This window comes from Bidens hawaiensis, unplaced genomic scaffold (assembly GCF_021521415.1).
Source record: "Bidens hawaiensis isolate Kalapana, Puna unplaced genomic scaffold, B.hawaiensis_p1.1 tig00027644_1, whole genome shotgun sequence".
NCBI classification, from domain to species: Eukaryota; Viridiplantae; Streptophyta; class Magnoliopsida; order Asterales; family Asteraceae; genus Bidens; species Bidens hawaiensis.
In genome coordinates, this window is record NW_027494483.1 from 10,135 (window position 1) to 22,702 (window position 12,568).

The 12,568-nt window shown below is 33.6% G+C and overlaps 1 protein-coding gene across 3 annotated transcripts; it reads right to left on the bottom strand.

Moving 5' to 3' along the window:
* Nucleotides 1-4,402: 4,402 nt before the first annotated feature.
* On the bottom strand, nt 4,403-9,660 carry LOC143575759 (SURP and G-patch domain-containing protein 1-like protein). 3 transcript variants are annotated; one of them, XM_077060049.1, is made up of 9 exons: nt 9,585-9,660; nt 7,738-8,091; nt 6,750-6,870; nt 6,529-6,635; nt 5,573-5,689; nt 5,331-5,465; nt 5,051-5,230; nt 4,777-4,955; nt 4,403-4,622 (listed from the first exon to the last, which is right to left on the bottom strand). In XM_077060049.1, exons 2-9 carry the CDS (start codon nt 8,078-8,080, stop codon nt 4,596-4,598), a joined length of 1,209 nt encoding a protein of 402 aa, XP_076916164.1. In that variant the 5' UTR covers nt 8,081-8,091; nt 9,585-9,660; the 3' UTR covers nt 4,403-4,595. The 3 variants fall into 3 exon arrangements, with proteins under 3 accessions (XP_076916164.1, XP_076916165.1, XP_076916163.1); XM_077060050.1 differs by having other exon boundaries at nt 9,589-9,609; XM_077060048.1 differs by lacking the exon at nt 9,585-9,660 and having other exon boundaries at nt 7,738-8,107.
* Between the last annotated feature and the right edge of the window lie 2,908 nt (nt 9,661-12,568).

The following is a 12,568-nucleotide window of genomic DNA, read 5'->3' on the forward strand; positions in this document are numbered from 1 at the left end:
TCCAAATTGGTGAATTTAAAACTAATCGGGCACTGCTAGATCTTGGAGCTTGTGTTAGTATCATGCCCGGTAGTTTATATGATCAGTATGAGTTTGGTCCACTACAAAAAGTAAACACCACCGTGGTTTTAGCGGATCAAACCCATACACTTCCCCGATGCATGCTAAATAATGTGATGGTACATGTGGAGGAATCTGTTACCCAGTTGACTTTTTAGTACTTGATTATGCTAAAAATGTAACTAACACGCAACCCACAGTCATATTGGGTAGAGCCTTCCTTGCCACTTCACTTGCAGTGATTTATTGTGCCAAGGGGGACACTGGGAATAAAGTGTGGGAATCGTGATAAACGATTATTATTATTTGAAAATAATACTAACTCTTTTGTTGACAAGGAAAGCCTAAAGGCGGATTTTGTTAACAAGTGTGTATCCTTGAGCAAGGGTCACACGAAAGTGGAGTGTTTTGTGATTAACAGGTTAGTTGAGAAGAAAGAATTTGAACATCAACAGAGTGAGAAGGCGACAGAAAAAGGTAGCCGACCAAAAAAGACGAAAATGAGACATCCACCTAACTTAAATGATCCATGGTGGAGGATGAGGATGTTCGGGCCTGACCCTGGTTTGCCGGAAGACTGGCAACAATTGCTTGAAAAGGAGCGTACTTATAACGAGAAAGCTGCACGGGAGTGGGTCAGTCACCCACCTTAAATGTCATAAAAGTTTCAAAAATGTGGTAATTGTACATTTTGTATATTTTAATTTTTATTTTGCATTATAATTTCTAGTTTGTTTGTTATTAGTGGTATTTTAAGCTACCATCTTAGCAAAAACCAAATGTGGGAAAATTCTTATGGATTTCTCTTCGACACTGTGTTGGGAACAACCCGGGTTTTTCATGGAAGGAAGTGGAGTTTTACTTAGTAGTGTCTTTGTTTTTTATTTTCTCAAAACCATACATTGGGGACAATGTATCCCAAGTGTGGGGAAGGGGGAATTTCCCTTTTCAAAATTTTCAAAAAAATAAAAATAAAAATAAAAATAAAAAATAATTTTTTTTAAAAAAAATTTAAAAGAAAATCGGAAAGTGGTAAGATGGCGGGGTAAGGTTTTGGTCCTTTTTCATTGTCACAATTCCCTAAAAGACATGTTTGTCTAGTTGTTTTAAAAAAGGAAGGAGGTTATGTATTATTCTAGTCAAGGTTAGCATGCTTTCGGTGTAATAACTTGCATAATATGTTCGTTTATACTTGAGAATTGATAACGTAATGATTGGTGAGAAGGTTGATATTCTCCAATAGAACTTGTACAATTAGTGCATTTCGAGATCTTAGCCTGGCATAAGTGCAAAAGTGGTAGAGGCACTTAGGTTAAGCCTCGTCTGGATGAGCGATAGTGTGGGTTTTGAGGGGCTGGGTCTCATACATTACATATATGAGGGAGGATATGAGAGGGGTGGGGGTTGGTTCCTTTAGAAAACCTTATTGGGCCTATTCTTTTATTTAATCAACCCTTGTGTTATATTGCGAAACGATCCGACTTAATAGGTTTCTATGTAATTGTTTTAGTATTTATCAATTAGATATGTTAAGCATTATGTTTATTATGCTGACAAAAAAAAAGGTTTGTATTAGAGTTGCAATGTTTAAGTATGCAATGTTCAAGTATTATATTAGTTCAAAAAAAAGTTTGTATTAGAGTTGCAATGTTTAAGTATGCAATGTTCAAGTATTATATTAGTTTAAAAAAAAGATGATGTTAGTGATGTATATAGTTGATTATTTCATTGTTACTTAGTGTGATTGTAATAAGTCGGATCGGATCGCTTGAGCTACTTTCAATATTCCCTTCCATACCCTTACACTTGGCCCCATTATAACCCGTTTTAAGCCCTCTTGATTTGCATTCATGTCAAAGCATTTATGTAGGTGGAGATTTGATGATTGTACAAGCGTATGCGAGGAGAATTGATTAAATGTGAAATGTATGGATGATCACCAAGAAAAGGTTAATGTGTAAATGTGTGTTATGTATAGGTAAAAACCGAAAGCATGTTAGGTTTGGTTAGAAATCTATGGTTTAAATGGAAAGTCAAGTGAAGTAGTTCAACCGATAAAAATAAGGGAATAGGGTATGACTTGGGACTTTAACAGAACCGGAATTGTGGTAAGATTGGTGGTTACAAGTTGAAAGTAATAAAAAGTTTGTGTTGATATGTTGCTTGGGGGCAAGCAACGGTTAAGTGTGGGGATGTGACGGGTGCATCGGAGGATGACCCGTAAGTAGGGGTGTCCAAAATACCCGAACCCGATTAACCCGACCCGACCCAAACCCGAATAATCAAATTCGGGTCGGGTTAAATCAGGTCAAAAAGTATTAATCGGGTTATTCGGGTCAAACCGAATAACCCGAATTGTTAATAGGGTCGGGTTTCGGGTTCATTTTTGGGAAAAAGTCGGGTTTCGGGTTAACCCGAATAACCCGATTAGTGGTTATACTTAACTTTAAATACAATGATTAAAAGGTGAAATAAGCATCATAGAGGCAATAATGTTGTGTTCATGAACCGTTCGGTGGAAAGTTCATTTATGTTGTTTTCATTTAATTAAACGAACGAACATGAACACATATTTCAATCGTTCATCTATGTTTGTGAATGTTTGTTTATGATCGTTCATTTAAGTTTGATTACGTTCGTTCATGTTCGTTTACATATTAATAGAAAATTAGTAAATACTAATTACATTTAGTAATTATATCACCCTAATATGTTTTATATTTGTTTGTTTGTTTGTGTTTATTTAAATGCGTTCATTTATGTTTGTTAATGTATGTTTGTGTTCGTTAATGTATGTACATATATGTTCCTTCGTGTTCATTTATCTTTGTTAAATTATGTTCATTTATGTTCATGAGTTCTTCGTTTAGATTTTAAATGAACAATCATGAACACAGATATTTGTTCAATTAAGTGTTCGTTTTCGTTAAAAGTTAAATGAAAGAATAAGACATGCCTTTGTTCATGTTTGTTCGGTTCGTTCATAGGTTTATATGTGAAATTATAAGATAATTACTTGTAAAAGAAATTGAAAATTAAGTGGAATGAGAAATTTTGAAGCCTACAAGTTACAAACACATAAAACAACTTAAAATTATAAAGTAACATGGTCAACCCGATTAACCCGACAAACCCGACCCGACAAACCCGAAACCCGAATAACCCGAACCCGACTAACCCGAACCTTAATAGGGTCGGGTTGCGGGTTATATTTTTTTTAAGAAAAACCCGACTAACACGACCCGATTAACCCGAAACCCGATCGGGTTGACCCGATTAACACCCCTACACCTAAGTGTGCTTAATTGATATAAAAAACCATGCATTAAGTGTTAATTTCGTGTGAAATGGATAACTACTGTTGTGTGGTTATTTGCAGGTATGATGAGATAGAGGATGAAATCACGAGAACGTGGGCGAAAATGGCGAAGAAAACGGAGTTGAAACGAGAAAGATATGAAGAAAACAAGAACTTGAGCAAGTGTTCCACCGTGGCTCACGGTTAACCCAGCTCAAAAACAACAGTTTACACCGTACCGTGGGTTCTTGGACCACCGTGGAGGGACCGTGGCCCACGGTGTGGGTTCTTGGACCACCGTGGAGGGACCGTGACCCACGGTGTGAACCGTGGGCCACGGTCCGGCAGTCGTAACTGCCGTTTTCAGCATATTTTATTGGGTTTTTGGGTGTCTTTTTGACATATCTATCAATCAATTGTGAGTTGTGTAATCAGTGAATACTTGTTTTTGATTCATGTGATTACTATAATCGAAGAGATGATGAACCGAATCATGCTCGGCTAAACTCCTTTGTGTTTTCCCTCGGATTGTAAGGTTTATTATGTTTGCTTGGTTGAATGTTTAGACAATTTCTGAGATATTAGTTTGATCTTATTGCTTAAATTATTATGGTGTTGATGAATTGATTGTTAATTTGTTAGTTTATTGAATTCGTGTTCTAAGCCGTCAATTATTGGTTTTGTATGTAACCGAGATTAATTGGGAGGGACTCGGGATTAGATAATCTAATTGGTATTTGAGTGATTACCTTGCGTTATATAATCCAAGTACTTGATCTTCAATTATCGCAATCGTTTACATAAACACGAACTTTATCTATTGTTCATCTCAGTTCAAACATTAACTGTAACATTCATGGAAACCTGAAACCGAAAGAAGGCATATTTTCTCATATTGATTTTAAACTTGCTAAATTATTTTCAGTTTTTATTGTTCAATCAATTATCTATTGTAAAAATTTATAGTAAAAATTTGATTATCTTCACGAGTGTCAAAAGTGATGATTCAAGCTCTATCATTAACCTTAATCGTAAGACTAATGCAGAAAGTGAAAGAAGAGTTCAACCATAATCCATAAAATAAAACCAACAAAATACATGGTCAAAAGCAACACACATCAATTCCCATTTTTGTCACAAGGTACAAATTATTTAAAACATGTAAACAAATTTCTACTTTCTTTCTCTTTCAGAACAATTTCTTCAGAACAGCTTAAGCCCTTCCGCTTCGTATTGCTCAGTAATACGCTTTCCGAGGATTACCCTGCAAAACAAAAATATTAGATATCTCATTTAATTAGTAAACATGATCAAGAGACCATCTAATGTACTCAAGAATGATTTTAGAGGTTATTTACGTAAAATGCTAATTTGTTGTATCAAACGATCAAATAAGAGAAAAAGAATTGTATTCTAACCAGTGGATTTGGTCTGTGTTTGTAACCAAGCATCATACGCTTCTTATACTGCTCATAGATATCATCATCGGGTGTTACCTCACCCGATTGAGATGCACCGACACCCAAATTATCCTTCTTCACACTACCCGCCATTACTGGATCAGCTATCCCACTTCTAGAGCTCCCAAGCCCTTCACCTGCATTTATAAACACGGGTCAAGGTTACAATCGCCATTAATACTATCAACAATTTATGCACTAAATATGATAACAAAATGCATATTAACTTTACCTTCTTTCCAACCCATTTTGGATAAAAGTTTATGACCAACATTGTCAGCCTGAATTCGCGCCCTTTGTGCCGCCTCCTTGGCGGCTTTCTGTGCAGCAGCATCATTACAGCTGGCCATGAATTTGTCAAGCTCTTCTAGAGGTATATAATCACCCATATGATGACCCCTTTTACCATCACCTGTACTTGTGCAATTATATGATTATATAACTATATATATATATATATATATATATTTCCATTAGTATGAAAACTGGAAAATGAAAACCATAAACCCTACCTAGGAGAGAAGCAGGAGGTGGCATCTCGTCTTTGGAGTGTTTAGGCCGTCTTTTCTTTTCTTCTTGCGCAGCCTTTTTCATATAAAATTCCATCATAGCTATTGGGTCTGATGCTGACGGGGCAGTGGCTTCACCTACATTACACATTTTCATTGCAACCGTAGATTAATTAATTCAAACATCTTATAAGAAATCTAAAATTTCAAGGCATGAAAGTAACCAACGAAAACAAGTCAATTACGATGATCCGACTGTGCACTTTCAGTAGCGTCAAATAACGCTGAAGCAGGGGTCTGGTAATTTGGATGTTGCTGATGTGATCTTTGAGAGCTATTGGTTGCAATAGTCTTGGTACCACCTGTTGTAATAGCTTACAAAGATTATATTATTTGTAAACATTGAACACTTATACATAAATTTTGTGCAAATGATAAGAGTGAACTACAATGAAAAAAAATCACTGTCTAAACTCAATGAACAAATGATCTAAAGAGCATACACTTTGAAAGTACATATAAGGTTCAATCATACAAAAATTAAACAAATAATAAATAGACCAAATTCTACAGTCTATGTATCATGCCCTGTTTTCAGTAGGGGTGTTCATTATTCGATTTGAAACCAAATAAACCGAAAACTAAACCAATCGGGAACCACAAAAAGAACCGAATAACCCGCATTAAACATTATTATTCGGTTCAGTTTTGAAACCAAATATCCCGTTTTTGGTTCAATTTTTGGTATGCAAATTCTGAATTTCCATATATCACATATCTTTTCTTTTAAGAAAATGTCATATATCCCAATACTTTTAATCTTTATACAGTACTTTAAATTAATTAAATTAGTTAGTTAATAAAAAAAATTAACGTATCTTTATATAATAACTAATAATACTCGTCACTTAATAAAAAAAATATACCAAATAAACTTTACCTTTATAAAATAATTAATTAAACTAGTTAATAAACAATGTTACACCAAATCAACTTGTCTTTACATATTACTAGTGAATTATGATAAAAATTAAAGAAGTCAATTAATTTTTAGTAAAAAATCAATTCAATTGATATTGGTTTATTCAGTTATTAACCGAAACTGAACTGAATAAGAATTCTGTTCGGTTCTTAGGTTACCACTGAAAAAAACCCAAAATGAATAACAGTATATAATAACAGTTAGGCCTATTGCACAAACCAGTATTTGCTATTTGGGAGTCCACAGATTTTCCCAGAATCTTTTCCTCTTCTGCAAGCCGATATTCATAATATTTATAATCAGCACAGCTTTCATCAAATAGGAAGCTGTTTACAAGTCAAAAAAACAATGTTAACATATTTTAAATCGTGAGCGATAAAGAATTATTTGACTGCACATACGGAAAGATCCAAATATAATAATAACTATAACAAACATACTTGAAAGGGGTATCTCCAGGGTTCTTTTGACGTGTTATATGCTCAATCTGCCTTCCGTTTTTTGCGACAAAAGTTGCTAAATTGTCTGCAGCCTTCTTTACAATGGGGTCACTTGGTACTGCTGCATTTCACTTAAGAACCGGTTAAATCAAGAGCATTATGTATTAGCTCAACATCTCTTTCCATTATTAGCTGCATTCATCAGACAAAAGTAATTCAAAAATGTTTTGTCCTCTTCACACCATTTTAACCAACCACCATCCACAACAACAAACCTTTAATCCGTGACTAGTCAGCCACCGCATCAGCAAAACATTATTTTTTCAAAAATACCCAAAAACATTGCCACATCATCACCACCTTTTACATTTACTTTAATTACCAATCTTTTATTATTTAAGTTAACTACATAAATAAGTAATTAAAAATATAAACTACCCGTAAAAATTATAGATTATTGAAATTTAAATTTATAATTAACAAATCTTTAATTTAATAATACTTCAAAATTCATAAACGTCTGAAATATGAAAAAGCAGCTGTTTGAGGGAAATTTAAAATTTTAAAAGTTATAAATTATAGTATAAAAAATAGATTATTAAGTTTTAAAGCATAAAGTTTATTAATCTTTAATTTGTTATACTATAAAGTATAAATTTAAAAACAAAATTATTTATATACAATACACACACGCATATACTTATTATACAATTATCACCCACCTCCCCCCCACCACCTGCCATCGACCCACCCCACCACCATCCGGTTTTTCTAGTTCTTAGCCAAAATCAAGAGGCCTCTTAACACCTCTCAAAACAATTAACCGCAATGGTGAAAAACAGTAAAACAGGGCTACCTAGGCCTCTAAAATGAGCAAAAACGCACCGTTGGTGATGCTCTAACAAAAAAAATTCACTTCTATAAAATTTATGTATACGTTGGAAAATAGTCGATGAGAAAATAATAGCATAACAAAAGCTGCAATTACCAACAACTTGTTTTAGTGGCTGTTCTGAAACATCAAACTGGTCCACCTTCTGCCTCTTTATTGGCCCATTTTCATCTTCATCCTCATCTTCACTTAACTTGACAGCTGGAGCCACAAGTTTTGACTTCTGTTTCAGGCTGAACGCAAGCTTTCCTGTTGAACTTTTGTTGACTTTGAATGAATCACTAGCTTTAGAGCCACTATTACTTATATCAGGCTTAGATTTTGTGGGCCCTGATAAAGTTGGCTCTGGTTTAGATTCCTTTTCTTGTTGAAGTTGTTTAAACCGCTCCATAAACGAACCATCATTAACAAATAAACTAGAAGCTGTTTTTTTCTCCATTGGATGCGTTTCTGTTTATGGAAACCACTGACTGACACGTAAGCTTACAAGTCGTATATAATATTATATGGTGAATTTTAAAAAAACTTTCATTGCATAAACTATAAAGATAAACAATGCGAGTGGCTATATATTTTAATTTTGTTGGTCGTTAGGTTTAGGGGTGTGCATAAAACCAAATTAATCGACACATAACCGAGTTAACCAAGCGTAACTAACTTCTGATGGGACGGTTTTGGATACTTTTTTTGGAAACCAAAATTAGCAGGTTGTTTTGGTTATTCATATTACCATATCCGACAAAACCGAACCGACCCACAATTTAGTGACAACACGGTTAAACGACCCAACCCACTATCTGCATATAACTATTTCTTGAATGCTATGCAATATATAAAAATGCCAAATGACAAAACATAAATTATTCAAGCCCAAATGTCTAATAAGTATTAACAATTTATCAAGTAGTTAAAAAGTTACAAGCCTAAACTTTTGAGGCCCATTACATTTTTTGGGCTTTTTTGTCAGATCAAAACATTTCACAACCAATTCCAGTTCACGCTTAACCGACCCGAATCAACATGTAAAACTGATTAACCATAACCGATTGGTTTCTGGATGTCATTGTTTATATATAGATATTATAATCGAATTAACGTTACTCAAATATTTTATCATTGCCAGAACCAAATTAGAGGACTACGAAGGCTTGGGGTTTATTAAAAAGTATGCAAATGACCGAGTAATATAGCCAAAATTAGTATAGTTGAATTGAAGGGGGGTTTATGTGCATACTGCATATCAGTGTATCATGCAGTATTTTCTTGGTAAGCCATGGTATAAAGTAGTTTTATGTTTCATAATCACATCGGCTTTGAGATGTTTGGACCATAGAACTTCATATTTAAGAACGAAGATGGGATGTTTATTCAAGGCCCCGTTTAACAACCAATATGTGTGCATTTCAATCAGACTGTTAAACATCTAATTGAAGCACTTTGACCCATATTTAAGAATCTGACTGAAGTACACAAATACTAGTTGTTAAACGAGCATGGAATAAGACACTCCATCCAATCTCAATCATGAATTTCCTAGACCCAATTATCTTGAAGGCGACATTAGGGTTGTACTTCCGATACGATTATAATACACAAACCACACTTGATGAAAGAAAATACTGTATAATTCATTGATACACACCTATACCTAGGCCTGTAAACGAACACGAACACGAACACTCAAACAAATATATTGTGTTGATTTACATATTTCACATAGTCACATTCAATTAGACAAAAACTTGAAGGCAACAAATTGAACCAACATAAAGAAAATCAAATACCCGAATAGCATCAATTAATTTTTAACACATAAGTAAAAACGCCCAAAAAAAACCCTAAACAAATTAGACGCTACAAAGATTAATAATAATATAGATAGATTCTAATTATAATTCAAGAGTTAATAATAATAATAATGATATACAAATCATGAATCATACATACCTATTGGTAGAATCAGCGATCAGGATGGAGAGATGGAGGAGAATCGCATGACTTGGGTGCGATGCTTTTCTTTTAATCATATTATTATTATTATTATTATTATTATTATTATTATTATTTTTAATGACTTAATATTACATTAACCACCCTCTATTTCTTTCCCAAAACCTATAAAGCCCCCCTTACTTCTTACACAGTCAGATTTTAAATTCCAAACTTTTGTTTAAAGCCTTCACTTTCTTAACTTAAAGGTGTGCATTAGAGTTGCTCACGGTCCGGTTTTCACGGTTTTTAGGCTAAATCGTGCATCAAATCGTTAATAACGGTTTTTTATTTTGTAAACCAAAACCAAACCATTGAACCCTTTAACCGAACCAAATTAAATCGTTAGTAATGGTTTTGTTTCGATTTGGTTTCATGGTTTGGGCTCGTTGTACAGATGGGCCGAAATAAGGCATGCCGCCATATACAAAGCTGCTCGTAATTTACAAAATTCAACTGGTTTTCAAGGTTATCCACAATCGAATAAAACAAAAGTTTTTCCAAGAGAAACTCCATAATTAATGTTTTAGTGTTGGGACTTGAATTCAAAAAAATTACAAAGAAGAGAGCCGACTTACACTGTTAAGATTTAAGAATAGACTTAGACTACTTCGTAAGTTAGTACTAGGCACTTTTCATTTAATCTGGTTTTAATATGGTTAAAATAAATTTAATTTTAATTATGTGTAATAATATCTCACATATATACAATATAAAATAAAATATTTATAAATTTAATAATAAATTCGTACGATCCGGTTCGGTTTTATACGGTTGGTTTTCGTATAAACCGTAAACCAAACCGTTCGCTACGGTTTGAATATATCGAAACCGACCGACCGAAAAGTAAGTAACAAACCAACCGTGAAACCGAACCAATGATCAATTCGGGCGGTTTCACGGTTTGAAACCGAACCACGAACACCTCTAGTGTGCATGATGTGACTTTGGGCTAAACCAAAACTTTGGGGTTTTTGAATTTTTAAAAATGTTGGGTTCCTGTTTTTTCGGCTTTTGTCATGTGAGCTTGAAAACTTTAGGCCGGAAATAATGAATTTACATTTAGATATAAGTAATTTTGTTAATTGCTTATTATTGGCTATTATACATTTGACCAAGAATATTTGAGTTACATATTTATTAAATTTTTTGTAAATTACTTAAAGTAAATAATAAAAAAAATAATAATTTGAATTCGGTTCAATCTTTACAAAAACGTAAAACCTAACTGTCGGTTTTTTGTTAGGTTTCGAATCGGTTTCTTGTACACCCATACTTTCTTCCACAACACCAAACCTTTACGAACCATATTAAAATAATATTAAAAGAATATATATAGATATATGTGTGTGTGTGTGAGTGCGGGTGACCCACAACCCGTCGGTCTTCTAGTCAAGCTACACAAACTTGGCTCCACGGACTTTTATCCACATCACTCCTACCACCATCTCTTTAGTATGTCCGTGATCCAAGTCACACAAACCACACTCACAACACGAGCACTATGGGTGCTCTTACGCTCGATTTTAGCAGATTTTTTTACCGTAAGTTAAAATCTGTTAAATCTTGAGTAGCGCTTTTACTTTCTTGAAATCAAATCATGTCAAAACGTACTAAGGATTTGGTTTTGGGCTCAAATGTAGAAAAAGCATAATTATAGCAACAAAGACATGGGATGGTTGGATGCACAAGAGACAAATTATTGGTAACGCATCGTTGTACAAACAATTTAATATTCTAGCTTTCTTTTTTCTTTTCTAGAACGTCTAATACACACCAACTAACAATACTCTGAAATTTACAACATATCCATTATCTATTATGAGACATGAACCCTCAATCTCATAAGGAGGATTACATTTTTACATACAATAATATTAATGTGCTACAAGCTCTTTCGTAAATGTTTTGGATTTCCGGTATCAAATTTTCGATGTTAATGCCTCTTTATATACCAGTTGTGAAAACCCTGAAAACTCTATACTAGCCATTGATCTTGATGAATGAATGGTTGAGACTGAATGATTAAAATAAATAATATTATCATATTAAAAATGTATTAAAAATATACAAAAGGGCAACATTGTAATTTTGTATATTCTGCTTTATGTTATTTAATGCATTTTCCTTCATCTTAAATTCTAGTCCTCTCTCTTTCTCTTTTCATTATTCAAACCACGACTCTCTCTCTTCCTTTATCTTTCATTCTCTTTTCATTATTCAAACCACAACTCTCTCTCTCTCTCTTCCTTCATCTTTCATTCACACAACAAACAAGAATTTAAATATGATGATGTTAATCAAAACCACGATCCAAAGCATATCGAAACGATCCAAAACCCATATCCATATCCACAAAACGGATTCACGGCCACCGTCGTTGCCGGAAGTCGCAAGCCAATCGTTTACCACTTGATCCGGTGATTTTCCTCTACGAAAGGTTCAGATATGGATATTTTATATTGACAAAGTTCTTAACAAGAATTTATGGATGAAAGCTGCTAAGATCTCGTCGTTTTTAGTTTTTTTCTATTTTAAGGTACTATGTGGACAAAGTTCAGATTTGGTCGTTTTAATACTTTAGTTTTTTCTAAGATGTTTTTAGAAATTTTGTTTATTTTTGGATATTATTTTACATCTTTAGAAATTTGTTATTTTAGAGTAGAAAAAGAGCTTCATTTTTCTTTTTATCGTTGGCTCTTAAAAAGATTTAAACTTTTCTCTGGTTTTTGTTGCGATTCATAAAGAAATCTTGAATTTTGTACTATATCTTCAACTATTTGTACGGGAAAAAAAGACGGCGGGACGGGGTGGTCTTAAGAGTTTGTTTTTTAAACGTATGTTACTGTTGTCAAAGAAACATGTTTTAACATGCAAAAACGTATGTTTTTTAAACATACGTTACGTTTGTATTCATATTTTTAAATATGCAAAAACG

Coding starts and splice junctions, on each gene's coding strand:
- LOC143575759 (XM_077060049.1), bottom strand. CDS start 8,080: ATGGAGAAAAAAACAGCTTCTAGTTTATTTGTTAATGATGGTTCGTTT. Junction 5,466..5,572: donor AAGTGCACAGTCGGATCATC/GTAATTGACTTG, acceptor TGTGTAATGTAG/GTGAAGCCACTGCCCCGTCA. Junction 4,623..4,776: donor AACACAGACCAAATCCACTG/GTTAGAATACAA, acceptor TTTGTTTTGCAG/GGTAATCCTCGGAAAGCGTA.